Source organism: Muntiacus reevesi, chromosome X (genome assembly GCF_963930625.1).
Source record: "Muntiacus reevesi chromosome X, mMunRee1.1, whole genome shotgun sequence".
NCBI lineage: Eukaryota > Metazoa > Chordata > Mammalia > Artiodactyla > Cervidae > Muntiacus > Muntiacus reevesi.
Genome location: NC_089271.1, coordinates 71,536,308 through 71,557,284, shown reverse-complemented (window position 1 = coordinate 71,557,284; position 20,977 = coordinate 71,536,308). Strand labels below are relative to the sequence as shown.

The following is a 20,977-nucleotide window of genomic DNA, read 5'->3' as shown; positions in this document are numbered from 1 at the left end:
TTTATTGTTTGTAGACTTTTTCATGGTGGCCATTCTGACCAGCTTGAGATGATACCTCATTGTGGTTTTGATTTACATTTCTCTGATAATGAGTGATGTTGAGCATCTTTTCATGTGTTTATTAGACATCTTTATGTCTTCTTTGGAGAAATGTCTGTTTAGGTCTTTTGCCCACTTTTTTATTGGGTTGTTTGTTTTTCTGGTATTGAGCTGCATGAGCTGCTTGTATATTTTGGAGATTAATTCTTTGTCAGTTGTTTTGTTTACTATTTGTCCCATCCTGAAGGCTATCTTTTCACCTTGCTTATAATTTCCTTTGTTGTGAAAAGTTAGGAAGCTTGATTGCCCCAGTTCCATTCTTTTTTCTCAAGATTGCTTTGGCTATTCAAGGTTTTTTGTGTTTCCATACAAATTGTGAAATTATTTGTTGTAGTTCTGTGAAAAATACTATTGGTAGCTTGATAGCAATTGCATTGAAACTATAGATTGCTTTGTGTAGCATATTCATTTTCACTATATTGATTCTTCTGATCCATGAACATGGTATATTTCTCAATCTATTTGTGTCATCTTTGATTTCTTTCATCAGTGTTTTATAGTTTTCTATATATATATGTCTCTTGTTTCTTTAGGTAGATTTATTCCTAAGTATTTTATTCTTTTTGTTGCAATGATGAAAGGGATTGTTTCCTTTTCTCTTTCTATTTTTTCCACTCTAGTATTCTTGCCTGGAGAATTCTATGGACAGAGGAGCCTGGTGGGCTACAGACCATGGGATAACAAAGAGTTGGACACGACTGAATAACTTTAACACACACACACACACACACATATACTTGAGAGAGAGAGACTTCCTAGGTGGCTCAGTGGTAAAGATCTCCCCCTGTGTCAGTGCAGAAGATAAAAGAGACACAGGTTCAGTCCCCGAGTTGGGAAGATTCCCTGTAGGAGGAGATGGCAACCCACTCCAGTATTCTTGCCAGGAAGATCCCATGGAGAGAGAAGCCTGGTGGGCTACAGTCCATGGGGTCGGAGAGAGAAGCCTGGTGGGCTACAAGCCATGGGGTAGCAAAAGAGTCAGACAAGACTTAGTGACTAAACAGCAACAACAAATGTGTGTGTTCACACACATACTTCGGCTCACTATTAAGATGTTGATGTTTTAGAATGTCAATTATAGTTTGAAATATATTATTTTAAAAGATGACTGCTTTTGTGTACATTTGTCATTAGTCTGTTTCTTCAGAAATTTATGGAGGAGGACTGTGTTTTTGGGCTTCCCTGATAGCTCAGTTGGTAAAGAATCCACCTGCAATGCAGGAGACCCCGGTTCAATTCCTGGGTCAGGAAGATCCCCTGGAGAAGGGATAGGCTACCCACTCCAGTATTCTTGGGCTTCTCTGGTGGCTCAGCTGGTAAGGAATACACCTGAAATGTAGGAGACCTGGGTTTGGTCCCTGGGTTGAAAAGATCCCCTGGAGAAAGGAAAGGCTACCCACTCCAGTATTCTAGCCTAGAGAATTCCATGGACTGTATAGTCCATGGGGTTTCAAAGAGTTGGGCACAACTGAGCAACTTTCACTTTCTCTCTGTTTTTATTATGCAGTGCTTATTGCAGGGCTGCATAGGCATAAGTACTGAATGAACATTATTTGACACTGACAAGTTACTTTATTGTATATTTTTTCAAAATTATAATTATATTTTTTGTTAATAGAAGAGGACATTTGTGGGAATGTATTGGGATGTTTAGAGTGGTTAAATGGGATGCTGCTGTTTAATAACTCATTCTTTTTTGTTTTAGCTTATATATTTTAGGCAAGGACATGAAGCTTATGTACGGGCTGTAAGAAAATCAAAAACATACAGCGTTAATTTACAAAAACAGCCATGGAATAAAATGGATCTCAGGGTAAGTTTGTCAAATTAATAAGCTATGCACTTGAAGTATCTTGGAATTAAGTTACTTTCCTGTATGCTTATTCTCAGTTTCTGGATATTTCAGTGTTGGTATATGTACAGGATAAGGTGATGTACCATACTCATGTACAGCTGAATGTTGTGGGCTGCATTTTGTTTCCTGAAATTTGTATGCCATCTGTTTTCTTGATTATTTGACCTAATTTCCTTCAAGCTTCAGGTTCTCTGGTGTATACCATATACTTGGAGCAGTGCAGTAATTCCATGGTGTGGATATTTTCCTTAGCATCTTTGTAGTTTCTGGAGGCTCTATAAATTGACTGCATGTGTGGACCACAGACACCCTCAAGATTCTGGCAGCTTTAGGATATAGTAAATATCATAAATCCTAAGAAACTTGTAACTTTGCAGTTATTGTTGTTCTGTCACCTAGTCGTGTCCAACTCTTTGCAACCTCATGGACGATGGCAGCATGCCAGGGCTCTCTATCCCTCACCATCTCCCAAACTTTGCCCAAGTTCTTGTCCATTGTATTGGTGATACCATCCAACCATCTCATCCTCTGATGCCCTCTTTTCATTCTGCTCTTTATCTTTCCCAGCATCAGGGACTTTTCCAGTGAGACAGCTATTCACATCAGATGACCAAACTAGTGGAATTTCAACTTCAGCATCAGTCCTTCCAATGAGTATTCAGGGTTGATTTCCCTTAATATTGACTGGTTTGATCTCCTCACTGTCCATGGGACTCTCAGGAGTAGTTTGAAGGCATCAATTCTTCGGTGCTCCGCCTTCTTTTTAGTCCAGCTCTCATAACTGTACATGACCACTGGGAAGATCATAGCCTTGACTGTACGGACCTTTGTCAGCAGAGTAATGTCTCTGCTTTTCAACATACTGTCTAGGTTTGTCATAGCTTTCCTGTCAAGAAGCAAATTTCTTCTGATTTCATGGCTGCAGTCATCGTCTGCAATCATTTTAGAACCCAAGAAGGGGAAATCTGTCACTATTTTCACCTTTCCCCTATATTTGCCATGAAGTAATGGGGCTGGATACTATGCTCTTAGTTTTTTTTAATATTTAGTTTTAAGCCACCTCTTTCACTCTCCTCCTTCACCCTCATCAAGAGGCTCATTAGTTTCTCTTCACTTTCTGCCATTAGAGTGATATCATCTGCATATCTGAAGTTGTTGATGTTTCTCCCGCCCATCTTGATTCCAGCTTGTAACTCATCCGGCCTGGTATTTCTCATGATGTGCTCAGCATATAGATTATGCCAAGAGGGTAACAGCAGACAGCCCTGTTGTACTCCTTTCTCAATCTTGAACCTATCAGTTGTTCCATACAGGGTTCTGATTGTTGCTTCTTGACACGCATACAGGTTTCTCAGGAGACAGGTAAGATGGTTTGGTATTCCCATCTCTTTAAGAGCTTTCCACAATTTATTATGATCCACACAGTCAAAAGCTTTGACATAGTCACTGAAACAGAGATAGATTTTTTTTTTTGTAATTCCCTGGCTTTATAATCCAGTGAATGTTGGCAGTTTGGTCTCTGGTTCCTCTTCCTTTTCTAAATCCAGCTTGGACATCTGGAAGTTCTTGGTTCACATAATGCTGAAGCCTAGCTTGCAAGATTTTAAGCATGACCTTGCTAGTATGGGAGATGAGTGCAATTGTCCAATGATTAGCACATTCTTTAGTTGTTTTGTAATGATGCTTAACAGGAAGGATAGAAGAGAGAATGTGTGTATTTATTGAAATAAAGATTTAGGCACTTCTAAAAATTGTATTAAGGCTATAAGGTGCCAAAATATCAAGTGAGCTTTACATAATCATCTCCGGGGAAATAGGGGTGCTACCATTTATTGTGGAATGGGTGAAAAATAAGATTTTTTTTTAGAATTATAGGAATGAATAAACTGTATGTTTTCTTTTTTTTTTTTTTTTTTTTTTGGCTTTTATACATTTATACTTGACGCCTGACCACACTTTCAGTCACCATAATACCTTCTCTCCAGGTTTAAAAAATAGTATGCTGATTTCTGTAACAAAGCTTTTTTTCATACAAAAATCAAATAATGGCCAACAAGTCACAACAGTGCAATAGGTAGAAAATAAAACACCACATTAACAAAGTGCTAAAATAAATACTAACAGGAGGAGAGGACGCGCCCTCATGGGGTGTTTCTGTCACCGGGATGTGTGGGGTTTGCCTTCATAGTCCAGAGGCCACAGCCTCATGGAGCCACATCCTCGGACTGAGTGGCATTGGACCCAGTGCCTGCAAGTTGGACGCCTCGGGTCACCAAGGTTGTGGTGGGGTTAGGACCACGCTGACTCCCAAGGAAGGCCATTTCCTAGTGCTCAGCCTGGCCTACTGGGCATCCAGCAGCAGTTCACTGAACCTATGTGATTTCTTATTTTAAATTCTAACCCTGTGGTTATAGGAAATTTTAGAAGTCAACTTACTTGTGGTATAAAACCCTGGACTTAGGAATCGGATCTGAATTTCAATCCCCGCTCTGCTATATACAAGTGTGTAACTCTAAAAACATCACTGTACCCACAAGGCTCTGTTTTGTCATCATTAAGTGTGACTAATAACAGTGTTTAAGGATGGTATTTAAAATAATATTGTAGCACTCAAAATTGTGTGTCCTTTCCCCAAACATATACATAACATGTCCACCTGCCTAATTATAGACTGTATTTCTGCTAGAGGAATGATTTTTTTTAGTAGAGTTATCAATAAAATTTAATATTATTGACAAGATAGGGCCACAATGGGCAGCTCCACAGAACACAAATAAGACAATCCCAAGAGTGTAAAATTGTAGTAGACAGGTTAATATTTTCTAACCTCATCCTCTCCCTCAGCCCTATGCACTGCAACTTCCTCATAATCCTTCTCAAAGGCAGCCATGTCCTCATGGGCCTCAGAGAACTCTTCTTTCTCCACGTCCTCACCCACATACCAGTGAACAAAGGCAAGCTTGGCATACATCAGGTCAAATTTGTGATCCAGGTGAGCCCAGGCCTCAGCATGCACAAAGCTCGCTGTACTTTGGCTTGGTCTCCACCAGGTAGCACAGTGGGAGACTGGTAATTAATGCCAGCTTTGAATCCAGTGGGGCACCAGTCCACAAACTGGATGCTGCACTTGGTCTTGATGGTGGCAGTGGTGGCACTGACATCTTTTGGAATCATGTTGCCACGGTACAACAGGCAGCAAGCCATGTATTTACCTTGGTGAGGGTTACATTTCACCATCTGGTAGGCTGGTTCAAAGCAAGCATTGGTGATCTCTGCTACAGAAAGCTGTTCATCTCACCAGAGATGGCAGAAGCATAAGTGGCCAGAAGGAAGTGGGTGCAGGGATAGGGTACTATCCCTGGTCTGTAATTCTGTCAGATTTACATTCAGGGCTCCATCAGATCTCAGGGAACTAATGATGGAAGACACTACTTGTTGGTTTATGAGACAGTTAAGACTAGTGTAGATTGGGTGCTCAATATCAGGGTTTCTACGACCGTCATAGACGGTTAGAGACCATCATAGACAGCCTCATTGTTTACCGTGAAGATACAGAGTGCTCCAGGGTGGTGTGGTTGGTGAGGGTGGAGTTGTAGGGTTGAACTATAGTTGTGGAAACCTGGGAGCTGGGTAAATGGAGAACTCCAGCATGGACTTCTTGCCATAACTGACAGAGAGAGGTTCCAATGGCAGGAAGGTAAACCCAGAACCAGTTCCCCTACCAAAGCTGTGGAAAAGCAAGAAGCCCTAAAGACCTTTCATTGGTCAGCCAGTTTCTGAATTCAGTCCAAGACGAGGTCAGTGATCTTCTTGCCAAACATGTAGTGACTGCGAATATAGTTGTTGTCAGCATCTTCCTTGCCTTGATGAACTTCTTTGAGTGGAAGAATTGGTGGTAGGTGCCAGTACCAGCTTCATCAGTGACCGTGGGTTCCAGGTCTACAAACACTTCCCTGGGCACATGCTTGCCAGTGTCTGTCTCACTGAACAAGGTGTTGAAGGAGTCTTTTCCTCCCCCAGTGGTTTTATCACTTGACATCTGGCCATCAGGCTAGATGCCATGTTAAAACCAGTAGAGCTCCCAATAGGCATTGCCAGTCTGGACACCAGCCTGGCCAATGTGGATTAAGATGCACTCACACATGAGTGAAACGTGTAGGGTTCTGTGGGACTTGAGGAGGTGAGGGATCGGCCACAAAGATTTCACACCAACAGACTACCAAGGAGTCCAAGGGAGAAGTAGTGACTAGAGGAGTGATTCTTAACCAGCAGAAAACTTAACTCTCCAGAGGAAAACCTGGGGAGTTTGTTCAAAATACATATGACTGAGCTTTACCCTAGACATAGTGAACTCAGTTCCATAGTAGTATGGTTTAGGAACATGAATTTTAAAAAGATTACCAAGGGGATTCTTCTGCTTATCCTTGGTTTAGAGCCATGCACTAAACTACAAATTGCTGTTAAGGGGTCAAAAGCTATGTGTTATTACCTTTAACACTTAGTGGAATGCCTCAAATCTGGTGGGTATTCAGATAATTTTAAAATTTAATATTTTTTAAAATAAAATTTATCAGATAATTTTAAAAATTTTAATGGAGTATAGTTGATTTACAATGTATTTCAGATAATTTTTAAATTGTTCAAATAATAATGAAATAATATGTGAATATTAGGCAATTATTTATATTGAAATTAATAATTTTTTTGTATTCTCGTGAATAGGAACAAGAGTTTGTTAAGATTGTAGGAATCAAATATGAGGTTGGACCACCTACACTATGCTGCTTGAAGCTTGCATTTCTGGACCCCATTTCAGGCAAAATGACTGGAGAATCTTTTTCCATTAAGTGAGTATCTATGCTGGATTGTGTGTGTGTGTGTGTTTTAATTCCTAACATGTATTCTTGATGGTAAAGAAAACATGACAGCACTATGGGCTTTAGTGTTTTAAAGACCATGGTTTAATGTTTAATTCTTGCTTTGTTTTTCCACTTAATAGGGTCACAAAGAGTCAGATATGACTGAAGCAACTTAGTATACACACTATATATACATACATATATATATATATATATACACACACACACACATATATACATATATGTATCTCAACTGAAATAAAAACATACAACATGAGACCTATGGGTTTCAGTTTTATTTGGGAGCTTGCTGAGGACTATAGTCTGGGAGATAGCCTTAGACATCTCTGACAAGATGTTCTCAAGAGGTAGCAGGGGCAGAGCCAGGGTATATTTGAATTTTTTTTTAGCTGGGGAATACATATAGTTTAGCATACATCTTGCTAGTTATTGGTAGTCATGAGGATCAGATATCTCGGTGATTTTAGTCTTCTATATATGGAAAGATGCAAGAGTCCAGGGTCATTGAAATTCTTCCTTACATATGCATCTTAATTATCTAAGAGTCCATATATTCAAAACACAGAATGCTTCATCTTGAATTCAGGGTGAGCTGTTCAGGTGAACAACTACAGTGGCTCATGACTTGATTCTTTTATTGGAATAGCCCGAGTTCTTTTGTTTTTTTTCCATAAGATGACTCTTGTTGTCTTAACTTCATTCAGAACAGTTTTGTTAGGTTGTATTGTGACAGCTGTCATATCAGTGAGCATTAAACAAACAAACAAAATCAAACATGAATTTTTGTATAGCCATTATAATATTGAAGATGGAAGAAAAAGAGGAACATTTTTGGCATATGATACGTTATTGTTTCAAGAAAGGTAAAAACAACTGAGACGCAAAAAAAAAATCATTTGTGCAATATATGGAGAAGGTGCTGTGATTGATCAAACGTATCAAATGTGGTTTGCGAAGTTTTGTTCTGAAGATTTCTTGCTGGACAATGCTCTATGGTTGGGTAGATGAGTTGAAGTTGATAGTGATCAAATTCAGACATTAATTGAGGACAATCAAAGTTATACCACACAGGAAATAGCCGACATTCCCAAAATATCCAAATCAAGTGTTGAAAATTGTTTGCACCAGCTTGGTAATGTTAATCACTCTGATGTTTGGGTTCCAGTTAAGTGAAAAAACCTTCTTGACTGTATTTCTGCGTGTGTTTCTCTACTGAAACAAAGCAAAAATATTCCGTTTTTAAAACAAATTAGGACAGATTATGAAAAGTGGATAGTGTACAATAATGTGGAATGGAAGAGATCATGGGGCAAATGAAATGAACTATTACACAACCACACCAAAGGCTGGTCTTCATTCCAAAGAAGGTGATGTACATATAGTGGAATTGGAAGGGAATTATGAGCTCCTTCCAGAAAACCAAATGATTAATTCCAACAGGTACTACTTCCAATTAGACCAACTGAAAGCAGCACGTGACAAAAAGCTTCCAGAATTAGTCAGCAGAAAATGCATAATTTTCCATCAGGATAACTCAAGACCACATGTTCCATTGATGACCAGACAAAGACTGTTACAGCTTGGCTGGAAAGTTCTGATTCATCCACTGTATTCACCAGACATTGCACCTTCAGATGTCCATTAATTTATGTCTTTACAAAATTATCTGAATGGAAAATATTCCCTGTAATACTGTAAAAGGCATCTGAAACATTTTTTTGTTCAAAAAAATGAAAAGTTTTGGGAAGATGGAATTATCAAGTTGCCTGAAAAATGGTAGAAGGTAGTGGAACAAAATGGTGATACACCTAAAGTTCTTGGTGAAAATGAAAAATGTGCCTTTAATTTTTACTTTAAAACTGAAGGAAGATTTTGGCCAACACAGTATATGATCAATTGTCTCAAGACATTTAGGCATCATTAGTTTTGTTGGAGATATCCTTACACATTGGATAATGTAAGAAATAACAGTCTTACAAGATAGGATAAAAGTCATATAGCTAGTGATTTAAGGTCATAAGTAAATATTTAAGACAAACATCAAACACATGGGGTTTAATTTAATTAAAAGCATTTGTAAGGACCTTGAGGTTTGCAACAGTTTGCTCAATAGCTCCACATTAAGCGTATATATCCCTGGATATTTAGAAAGTGACATATACTGTTGTATCTGTATACTGAATCACATGTACTTTATTTTCTCTTCAGGTATCATGACATGCCAGATGTCATTGACTTCCTTGTGCTACATCAGTTTTATAATGAAGCCAAAGAAAGGAACTGGCAGATAGGTAAATATAGAATTCACACTTAAATATTATTTGAAGCAGAGTAACTTTTAAACTGAATTAACATTGAGAAACTTTAGACTGAAAAATCTGTTAGCCAAATTAGAAAAATTAAATTTTTCTTTTCAGTTATGTTTAGGTGATTTTATATACTTTGTATGTGTTACAAAACCTTTTCTATGAATATCTATTCTATTAGAATGCAAATCTAAATTAAAATGAAACTCTGAAGTTTCAATTGCCTTCACATGGGGTACTTAACACTTGGGCTCTTAACAGACCTTTACTGATTGTGGGTTTGTCTTTCTCTCTCTCTTTCCTCTTCCACCTCTCTCCCTTTTTCTCCTTTTCTCTCTTTACCCCTCCTGTTGTCTCCCTGTCTATTCCTTCCACCTTCTCTAGCTATTTAATCTTGGGCACGATTTTAACCTCTCTGTGCCTCACTTTCATTATCTGTAAAATGGGAATCACATCTGAGCATACCTATAAGGTTGATATGAATGATAAATAATATGTAGAAAGAACTTAAAATGTACCAGACACAGAGCAAACACTGTATAGTTATCTGCTATTAGTAGTTTTTTTTTTCCTATTAGTATCTTCTATCTTTTCTAATGTGAAAGAAACATTTTTATCCACATGGTTGGTTTTGTATTCCTTAGCCATTAAGAGGCACAAAATTAGTATGAAGAGATTTTTAGAAACAAAATGGTAAAACAAAAATAGGAGGAAGGAAAAAAAAAAAAAAGAAACAACTGTGGTATCAAATGCGCAGTACAAAAAGCAGACTGTCTAATGATGATCCCAAGTAATTGAAAGAAGTTAAATTATATGTGGTAATATGTGATTTTATTTCATAATAATTATTAGCACTTGGAAATCAAAATCCTTGAAGAGAGTAATATGGAATACTCATATTGAAATCTGTAATAATGCTGGATACAATGATGCTATTGTATTCATCAAAATGTACAGTTTAGACTGGGAACATAACAATTATGCTCAAGAGCACTCTTTTAAGAATTTTTAAAAACATTGTAGGTGATAGATTCCGCAGTATAATAGATGACGCCTGGTGGTTTGGGACTGTGGAAAGTCAGCAACCTTTTCAACCAGAGTATCCTGATAGTTCTTTCCAGTGTTACAGTGTTCAGTAAGTACAGTTATGGTCTTTTACATCTGATAAAATACTTTAGTACTGTATGGACTTTCTATAAACCCTGCCTTACCTAGTCTTATAAGACCTGTAACTGTAAGGAAGGAATCATAGTACTTTTAAGGAAGGAATTTGATGATAAACCTTCTGGTGCAATATGCATGCTAAAACAAAGCAGGAGCTGAAAACTTATTTCTGCCCCCTTAATTCCTGTGTTTTCTCTTAAATATTACTATTTTATTTTATTTTTTAAATATTTCTATTTTAGACAAGAGTTACAACTATTATTTCATAAAGAATACTGAAATTCAGTGTTTAAAGTAATTGTTTCAGCTGGAATATAATAGTGAATATTTATATAGTCTTTTATTTGATGGTATAAGTTCTAGTCAAGGGTGAGTGCATTACTTTTTGATATATTGATATTACTTGTCTACATGAAATACCAGAGTTGTAAGATTCCTAATAAATAAAACTTTCTTCTTAAGAATGATAAAACATATGTTTATTCTGTGAAGACTCACTTTTAGTCTTCATATTATAGATCAAAAAGGAATTGTAAACTTTTGGAGAAGCTATAATACTCAACCTGGTAGAAAAAAGCAGGTTATCTCACAGAAATAAGTGATGTATTAAATTGATTTTTTAGCCTAAAAGGAATTTTCCGTGAGATCTTTTTATTCTGTATTCTGGCTTAACATTGAATGTATGCTTGGTTGAAATTAAAAAGAAAAAAAACAGAACTAAGAATAAGCTTAGGGCTCTCTAACTTTCATATTAGTGGGCCATTTTTTCTCTGTTAGAGGGTTATTGTTATCTTTGTGTAAGCGAAGTTATACTTTAAAGAAATTGTACTGCCCCTTTCCAGATTTCACCCCCAAGAAGTCCTCCAAGTTATGCTAGTATGTAAAAGTATCATGTGAATTTGACTTGTATCTTGTTATTTTTTAATAGCTGGGACAATAATGAGAGAGAAAAGATGAGCCCCTGGGATATGGAGCCAATTCCAGAAGGAAGTAAATATGCTTTTAAAAAATGAATTCTAATTTTTCTAAAAGAATGGCAATAACATTATTCTGAAAACTAATTATTTCTGATTTTTTACCTTATGCGTAGCTGCCTTTCCAGATGAAGTTGGTGCTGGTGTTCCTGTGTCCCAGGAGGAACTGACTGCTTTGCTATACAAACCTCAGGAAGGAGAGTGGGGGGCTCACTCCAGAGATGAGGAATGTGAACGAGTTATTCAGGGAATCAACCACCTTCTTTCCCTGGGTATGGTGAATGTGAAAGAATATTAAGAAAATGAGAAAAGAATATTAGGAAGATGAGAAGGAATAAGGAAAACCAGCAGATTTTTAAGTTCTGTAAAAGGAAATACAGTTTTTCACTGTATACTTCTAACTCAAGAATCACAGTGCTTCTAGTTTTAATAATATTTTTGTATGCTTGGCCATTTTGCAAACCTTTTCAGTTCTAGGGTTATAATAGTGAAGGCATATAAGTGTCTTTTACTTTTGTGAGCCATTTTGACTCTCTAGCTATTCCCTGAGCCTAACTTTGGATGGAGTTTTTTGATAAAGACTATGTGTGGAGTAATCAGTTTTACTCCATGAGTAGTTATATTTTCTGAAGTATATCACATGAGACATTTGGCATTTATCCAGAAAATACATAAATTTGAAGTTAAAAAACAGTTCTGCAATAATTTTGTCTTGTTTTTATCTGATTTGAACTAGTGTATCATGCATGATTCATAGATAATATGTCCAAATAAAAAGAATAACATTATAATAGTATTGGTCTAATTTTTGCATGATTTAATCATCTCATTTTAATAATTTACTTTTATATTGCCCACACTTCTTGTTTATATGTGGTTTTTGTTTGTTAACATGAGATGTTAGTGTTGTTTATATTTGCTGATTTTGTAAATATTGTAGATTTTGCCAGCCCTTTTGCTGTTCCAGTGGATCTCAGTGCCTACCCCTTGTATTGTACTGTAGTTGCTTATCCAACTGACCTCAACACCATCAGGCGGAGACTTGAAAATCGCTTTTACAGGTTTGTTTAGTTTTTACCATTTCCTATAAAGCTTATAGCTTTATGTCTTTTGCTTTTGTTCTTGCATGACGATACACTGAGATCTTTGTTTTCAGAAGACCCACCTCAAAATTTCTTTTGAAAATTTGGAATAATTGATTTCCTTTCCTTCAGAAGATTCTCAGTCTTCCCGGGTAAAAAGGAGTATGGACAGGGAGAAAATTATGACTAGTACAAGTCACATATGAAACAATAATTACAGTTAACTTTTAGGTTATTAAAGGCAGATTAAGTGGTTTGTAGATTCATCCTGATTATGGTGCTCCAGAGTCTTTGAGCATGTTTTAAATCCCCTGTTGGGAAATTAGGCAGCAGTTAATTAGATTTAATCACCAGCCCCAAAATGTGTAAAGAAAAAAAAAATCAAGTTATTTTTTTCTTTGGTTTTGTTGGAAGTTATGTGATTATGGGGAGGTGGTAGAGGGCAGCTTTTGTTCTCTCTCTCACCCTCAAGTCTACTGTGTCCTAACAACAATTATTCCATGAAATTGTTATAAATAATACCATTTGGGTGTATCTTATAACATTACCTATAATTTCTTTAGTAGTGTATTATCATAACAGCAAGTGCATTAAAATATATGTCCTTTTCTACAACCTGGCTTCTTGATTTTTGGTCTTCTCTGAAAACTAAACATTTTTTTGTTGACTTTATCAAAGCACTGTTTGTTTCTATTTGTTTCTTTGTATTTGGTCAAATCACTATTTACCCATAATATCATGGGTCAGTTCTCTTTCAGGTTTTAATATCCAAGTTTATAATCCAGTGGTTCTGAACTCTTGCCTGTGCTTCAAATACTGTAACTATATAATTTTACTGGTGCATATTAGTCACACAGATATATTGAGTCACATACATGTATTTGAACACCTTTGACGTATCATGATTAAATGCCTAGTTGTTCTTTATTGTCTAATTCTAGAATAGATTTTAAATGTATCGACCAAGAGTAACAGGATATTTTTGCTTTCATAGGAGAATATCAGCATTAATGTGGGAAGTACGCTATATTGAGCATAATGCTAGGACTTTCAATGAGCCAGACAGTCCTATAGTTAAAGCAGCCAAAATTGTAACTGATGTCTTACTTCGATTTATTGGGTAAGAAGCAGTTTTATCTTCCATAGAGGCTGACTTCTGAGTTTTTAAAATTTATTGAAGTGTATTTTAACTTATCTTGTTTCTCAGGGATCAGAGCTGTACTGATATACTGGATACTTACAATAAAATTAAAGCAGAAGAACTAAACAGTACTGATGCAGAGGAGGTAAGAATCGCAACATGACCAGTAGGCATTAATTTCTTTTCTGTCATTTAAAGTACATTAGGTATCATACGTGAGTGTTGTAACTGGGTATTAGCAATGAATCTGATTTCTGAAAGCTTGCTGAACACCTGCATCTTTTTGTATTAAGCTTTTTAACCTATATTTAGATAGTGTATACCAAAAATATAGTGGTGCTGCAGTGTTTGGTCAGAGAGAGGTGGCCATTCATCCTTTTGGACACAGTGGGTTTCAGTGTTGAGAAATCAATACTTTATTTTCCAGCCCTTGAAAACAGGACAAAGCACTAAACTGTGTTTTAAAAGAATGGTTAGTTGATGGAAATTTTAGTAGGGATTAATTTTCTATACTACAGACATATATATACATGTATATATATGTATACATATAATATTAAAGTATTTCATAGTTTTAGACTTGAAAGTCTCTATTTTTAGTAGTTCCATGGAATTGCTATTTGATTTCCTTTGTGGAAATTTATAAACATAAACCTGTTGTTCTTAATGAAATGAGATTAGTATTGTCACCAGACCCTCATGTATCTTATTTCCCCACCCATTCATATCCCTAATTTACATTAAGTTATTTTTGACTAGAGGCCATGATAGAAGCAAAAACCAGGTTAAGAGGCTGAAACAATAATGGAAAGTGACAATTCAAAATATTTTATGGAAAACAGTTCATCCCAGGGATAAGTGACTCAAATATGCTGGATTTTATTGCAGTGGCTATGATTATACAGAGGTATTTTACATGTTTATATTTTCTGTACTGTTAATTCTCAGAATGGTAAATCTCTAATAGTTTTTCAATTTCATAAAAATGTGTTTGACTATAAAGTGTTGTAAGTATTATTGAAATTAAATGCTATTTACATATTAAAGAAAACTCAGATATACCAATTAGATATTATCCTCCTGAAACTAATAAAGAATGTATCATTCTTATACCTGATATTTTCTCTAACCTTTAATATAAATGCATTTTGATTCAGAATTTGATGTAGCAAGAATTTCTCCTCAAAATAACATAACTTGGATTAGAACAGGAAAGTAAAGTAAAATATAATTCAGCAAGCTTATTTTTTCTTTTTCTTTCTCCCCCTTCCTTCCTTCCAACATTTGAGTTCTACACTTTAAACAAATTGCAGTTATACAATATAGTGTTATCAACTAGAGTCACCATATTTTATATTAGATCCTTATATTCTCAGACTTTATTCAACTTATAGCTAGAAGTTTGTGTCCGTTTACCACCTTCTCCCTGTCCCCTCCCACCATTAGTCCACTACCCAACAACTTTTCTGTATTCTGTTTCTGAGTTTGACCTTAAAAAACACTCGACATGGAAGTGATACCATGCTGTGTTTGTCTTTCTCTGTCTGACTTAAGTTTACTTAGCAAAATGCCCTCAAGTTCAATCTGCATTGTCGCAAATGGCAGAATTACCTTCTTTTTTATGACTGAATACTATTCCATTGTGTATATGTGTGTGTGTGTGTATATATATATATACACACTATGTGTATGTATATATATGTATACATACATATATATACACACACACACACACACACACACACACACACACACACACACCATATTTTCTTTGTCCGTTTATCTGTTGACAGACACTTAGATTGTTTCCATATCTTGGCTATTGTGAATAATGCTTCAGTGAACATGGGAGCACAACTTTATATCTTTGATAGCTTGTTATTATTACAGAAATGAAATTGCTGGATCATATGGTATTAATAGTTCTATTTTTAATTTTTTGAGGAACTACCATATTGTTTTCCATAGTGGCTGTACCAATTTATATTCCCACCAACAGTGCACAAGGGCTCTCTTTTCTTGACATCCTCGTCAATAGTTCTTATTTTTTTGTCTTTCTGATAATAACCATTCTAACAGGTGTGAGGTGATGTTTCATTGTGGTTTTTATTTGCTTTTCCCTGATGATCAGAGATGTTGTGTGCCTTTTCAGTTACTTATTGGCCATTTGGATATCTCCTTTGTAAAAATGTCTATTCAGTTTCTCTGTGCATTTTTCATTAGGTTATGTGTTCTCCTGTTATCAAGTTGTTTATATATTTTAGGTATTAACTCTCTGTATATGATTTGCAAATATTTTATCCCATTTGGTATATTGCCCTCATTTTGTTGATGGTTATTTTTTGCTGTGAAGAAGCTTTGTAGTTTGATGTAGTCCCAATTTTTTATTTTTGCTTTTTTTGCCTTTTATTACCTTTTGATTTTGTTAAACCAAAAAAAAAAAATCATTGCCAAGACCAGTGTCAAACAGCTTACCCCTGTGTTTTCTTTTAGGAGTTTTATGGTTTCATGTCTTATATCCAAGTCTTTAATCCGTTTTGAGTTGTGTTTAATGTATGGTGTAAGATAGGGGTCCAGTTTCATTCTTTTGCAAGTGGATATCCAGTTTTTCCAGCACAGTTTATTAATGAAATTATCCTTTCTTCATTTTATATTCTTGGTTCCTCTGTTGTAAATTAATCGACCAATATGCAGGGTTTATTTCTGTATACTTTCTGTTCCCTTAACCTATATATTTTATGTTAATACTGTACATTTTGATTATAATAACTTTGTAATACAGCTTGGTGTCAGGAAGTGTGATGCCTCCAACTTTATTCTTCTTTCTCAAAATGGTTATTAGAATTCTTTTTTGTAGTTCTACATGAGTTTTAGGATTGTTTTTCTATTTCTGCAAAAAATACTGTTGGGGTTTTGATAGGGCTTGCATTGAATCTGTATATTGCTTTAAATAGTACAGATGTTTTAACAGCATTAATTTTTCATAGCTGTGGGCATGTAATATATTTCCATTTATTTGTGTATTCTATTTCATCAGTGTCTTATAGTTTTTAGTGCACAGATGTTTCAACTCCTTGGTTAAATTTATTCCTAGTATTTTATTCTTTTTGATGTAAGTATAAATGGCATTGTTTTCTTAATTTTTCTTTCTGATAGTCCATTGTTAGTGTATAGAAACACAACTTATTTTTGTATGACGGTTTTGTATCCTGCAGTTTTACTGAATTTGTTGATTAGTTCTAACAGTTTTATGGTGGAGTATTTAGACTTTTCTATATGTAATATCATGTCATCTGCTAATAGAGACAGTATCAATTTTTCCTTTTTGATGTTAATTTTTTTGTTTTTCTTGACTAATTATTCCAGCTAAGAATTTCAATACTATGTTAAATAAAAGAGTGAGCATTCGTGTCTTGTTCCTTATCTTAGAGGAAAAGCTTTTAGCTTTTTACAATCAACTGTAAATTAGTTGTGGGTTTTTCATATATGGCCTTTTTATGTTAGGATACAGTCCCTCTATACCTATTTTATTTAGAGTTTATATCATGGATGGATATTGCTCTCAGAGTAGCATTCTGGGTTAGAATAAAAAATGAAACTAAAATGTAATTCAGCAACTTCAGAAAGGGAAACTAATGGCTTGTGAGCTACTTCTCTTCTTTTTGAAAAAAAATTCATAGTTGATTTACAATGTTGTGTTAGTTTCAGGTATACAACAGAGTGAATCTGTTATACATGTATGTAGACCCACTCTTTTTTAGATTCTTTTCCCATATAGGCCATTTCAGAGTATTGAATAGAGTTCCCTGTGCTATACAGTAGATTCGTATTAGTTATCTATTATATATATAGTAGTGTGTATATGTAAATCCCAGTCTTCCAATTTATCCCACCCCTTTACCCCTGGTAACCATAAGTTTATTTTCCACACCTATAGCTCTATTTCTGTTTTGTAGATAAGCTCATTTGTAGCATTTTTTTAGATTCTCCTAGGCATTCCCTCAGAGAAGGCAATGGCACCCTACTTCAGTACTCTTGCCTGGAAAATCCCATGGGCAGAGGAGCCTGATAGGCTGCAGTCCATGGGGTTGTGAGGAGTCGGACATGACTGAGCGACTTCACTTTCACTTTTCACTTTCATGCATTGGAGAAGGAAATGGCAACCCACTCCAGTGTTCTTGCCTGGAGGCTCCCAGGTACGGGGGAGCCTGGTGGGCTGCCATCTGTGGGGTCGCACAGAGTTGGACACGACTGAAGCGACTTAGCAGCAGCAGGCATTATCTATATGCTTCACCATCACCAGATTAGTAGTGGTGTGTGGGACTTGTCTCTTCATATTAAAAAAACTATCTCTCAGAGTGATACTTCACTGAATCTTATTTTTTAATACATATTCTTATTTTCCCTATAGAAAAGAGGTTTGTTTCTTAAAGTAGCAAAAGATTAATCATGAGCAATTCATGATGATAGTATGTTAAATTAGCATGTTGTATAAAATAAGTTTCTTTTTAAATACTAGTACTTAGGTGCAACTTTAGAGACCAGTCACTGTACTTTCCCCCTCATTTCCTGTTGTGAGTTAAAGAGAAACCTTGCTTATTTCTTCTCTCAGTATATTTTCCAACTTGTATATAGCATGCAGCTGAAGTTTAGAGTGGATCTTTCTCCAACCTCTGTTCTGCTGCCTGCTTCAATGAGGGAGTTAATTATGATTGTATTTGTCGTTTCTTTGTAAATGTTTATCTAGTTTATAAGACTAAATATAACAATATCTTCTCCCACTCTTCCCTTTTAATTTTAGGATACAGAAATGGTTGATTTAGATTCAGATGGACCTGGTACTTCATCTGGAAGAAGGGTGAGTGAATAAATGAACTGCTAATAAGAAAAAATTCAAGCTTCCTGCATCAAGGATCCCTAAAACCAACTCCACAAATTTGGAGAGTTGCTAGAAAGACTTATAGAACTTAGTATATATACTTGTTGCTGTTGTTTAGTTACCAAGTCGTGTCTGAGTCTTTTGCGACCCCATGGACTCTAGCCTGACAGACTCCTCTATCCATGGGATTTCCCGAGCAAGAATACTGGAGTGGGTTGCCATTTCCTTCTCCAGGTGATCTTCTCAACCCAGCGATCGAGCCCATGTCTCCTCTGTTGGCAGGTGGATTCTTTACCACTGAACCACCAGGGAAGCCCTATGTATACTTGTTAACTCATTGCTGAGGTTTATGACAGTGACAAAGTAAAGATACACAGCTGGATCACAGGGAAAAAGATACTGGCAGAGCCTGGAGGAATCGATGCACAGTTTTCCTTATGTACTCTCTCTCCTCTGAAAGGCCACACAGAGTACGCTCTTTCCCCACAATGAAAATGTAGCAATATGTGAGTGACTAGAGACTCAGTTCCCAAAGAATTTATTGGGAACTTGTTATGTCTACCTCATCTGACTAGTCCATGCCAAGATTCCAGACTCTCAGAAAGCAGGAAAGCAACGGAAATGTACAGGAAAGTGGGTATTCAGCACAAATAACATTGTACCAACTTGGGCACAGTAAACTACTTTTATCATCTAAAAAAGAGTTCAAGTCCCAAGTTCTGAGACATCAATCAAGGGCTAACCTGACAAGCAAGGCCTGTTAAAGATAGCCTCAGATCTTTTATGTTAACTCTGTTCTGCACACTTCTACTCTATGATAATTAGACAAACATTTGTTATATATAAGGAAAACGTTTCTTTTCAAATACTGAAAAAGAATGCATACAAAAGACAACAAAATAGTAAAGGCTAGAGTATATTCTGATGACAAAGAATTTACTTTAAAAATATACATATTGTTGGGCAAGTGTTATTTTGAGGAAATCATGGTGCCATCGTCAAATATCTTAACTACCAGCAAAGATTAAGGTATTGAAATTATTGCCCTTGTACAGGAAAAATTTGTTCCTCTGTGTTTAATTTAAGATTTGGATTTTCTCAAAATGAGAATTCAGAATAGTAGAGTTCTTGCTCTTTCCATGAATATAATAATCTAGTTTTTGTTTATATTTTTGCCAGGAGGAATGATGTTTAATCAAAACTAAGAAACTTTTAAATGAGTGCTGTAAGGCAAGTGCAGACAAAAAGAGACTGAACCGGCAGACAGGCAAGAAAAGGAAATTTATCAGGGAAAAGAGAGGGTGACTGACTCTTAAGGAGAACCAGCATTCTCCCTTTCTGACGGAGTCCTTCTTATACCCCACCAATGAAAAATTCTCTGAAGGGGTGGTCACGTAGCCAGAGGTCTGGAATCTGGTGGTCTCGCAACTTTGAGAAGATAGGCGCCAGTGAGATAACAGGATGCCATTTGGGAAATTTGGTCAGTCTCACAGATCACTGTGATTTATTCTCTGTTTGCAAGGTCAACATAATGAGCATCTTATCAATGAGACCCCATGTGGGCCCTATCAGGTGCTCTATCTTATATAGATATATTAACATTAGGAAGAGAGGAGAAAAATCAATGAAGGCTTAAGGAAAGAGCTTTTAAATATAATTCTTTAAAAATCTACAGGTCAAATGCCGAGGCAGAAGACAGTCTTTAAGGTGTAATCCCGATGCTTGGAGAAAACAGTGCAAAGAACTGTTGGGCCTCATTTATGAACGTGAAGACTCAGAACCGTTTCGACAACCATCTGATTCTCTTTCCTACCCAGTAAGCATAGCTATTTAAATAATTATCAATATGTATTTTAATTTCCTATAAATGACTATGCTAAGGTCTAGTTAAGAGCTCTTTCTCCCCTTTCTTCTTTCCTTCCTTCTTCTTTGTTAGTGCATCTCTGAATTGTGAAAGTGAGTAGTGTGATTAATCCTGACTTTTTAAAATGGCTGACATACTTTGTGTGTAAATACACAATTGTAAACCAAATTTTAATCTAAATATCTTTGTATTTCCTCCCTGCTTTTATTTTGGATATTTATTTAATGCTTTTTTCTAACTTCTAATACACTCCTACACACTGGAGACCATTCATAACATATGTCAGCCTTATTTAATTTGTAATAAACATGTTATTTAATATGGTCACTTATTGAGTAACCAGTATACCATATTACTTTTCATCAAAGCTAAAAGCATGAGATCTTTAAATTATAGGATACCTTTTCTAGGAGTTTATCTATTTATATGTTGAATAACCTTTATTACAGATAGCAAATCTGTTTTAACTTTTTCAAAAAATTGATACAGCAATATTTCAGAAACACCATCAGACCATCCTCTGAAATTAACAAGCATCAGTAGTTTCTCTGTATACACAGGTTTCAGTTGGGGGAAAATGTCATTTGAATAAGGATCAAAATTATGTTCAACAAAGCTTGATTTGTTTTTTGTAGTATATTTAGGTGGAATATATTAGTCCTGTGTTTTTCATAATAGAGAATGGTGAATGTAGAATTCCTCCTTCATCTTAAATTATAGTCAGTAAAAACAT

At 35.8% G+C, this 20,977-nt stretch overlaps 1 protein-coding gene and 1 pseudogene across 2 annotated transcripts in view; one reads left to right on the top strand and one right to left on the bottom strand.

Moving 5' to 3' along the window:
• BRWD3 (bromodomain and WD repeat domain containing 3) overlaps positions 1-20,977 on the top strand; it is a 139,315-nt gene that overhangs the window by 94,542 nt on the left and 23,796 nt on the right. For both annotated transcript variants that reach the window (XM_065916561.1, XM_065916562.1), the window contains 11 exons: positions 1,805-1,912; positions 6,677-6,801; positions 9,043-9,125; positions 10,164-10,275; positions 11,233-11,294; positions 11,395-11,550; positions 12,219-12,339; positions 13,355-13,480; positions 13,568-13,646; positions 18,303-18,359; positions 20,056-20,196. In XM_065916561.1, coding sequence (XP_065772633.1) covers positions 1,805-1,912; positions 6,677-6,801; positions 9,043-9,125; positions 10,164-10,275; positions 11,233-11,294; positions 11,395-11,550; positions 12,219-12,339; positions 13,355-13,480; positions 13,568-13,646; positions 18,303-18,359; positions 20,056-20,196 — 1,170 coding nt within the window. The remainder of the gene's footprint in view (positions 1-1,804; positions 1,913-6,676; positions 6,802-9,042; positions 9,126-10,163; positions 10,276-11,232; positions 11,295-11,394; positions 11,551-12,218; positions 12,340-13,354; positions 13,481-13,567; positions 13,647-18,302; positions 18,360-20,055; positions 20,197-20,977) is intronic.
• On the bottom strand, positions 4,767-6,098 carry LOC136153675 (tubulin alpha-1C chain pseudogene; annotated as a pseudogene).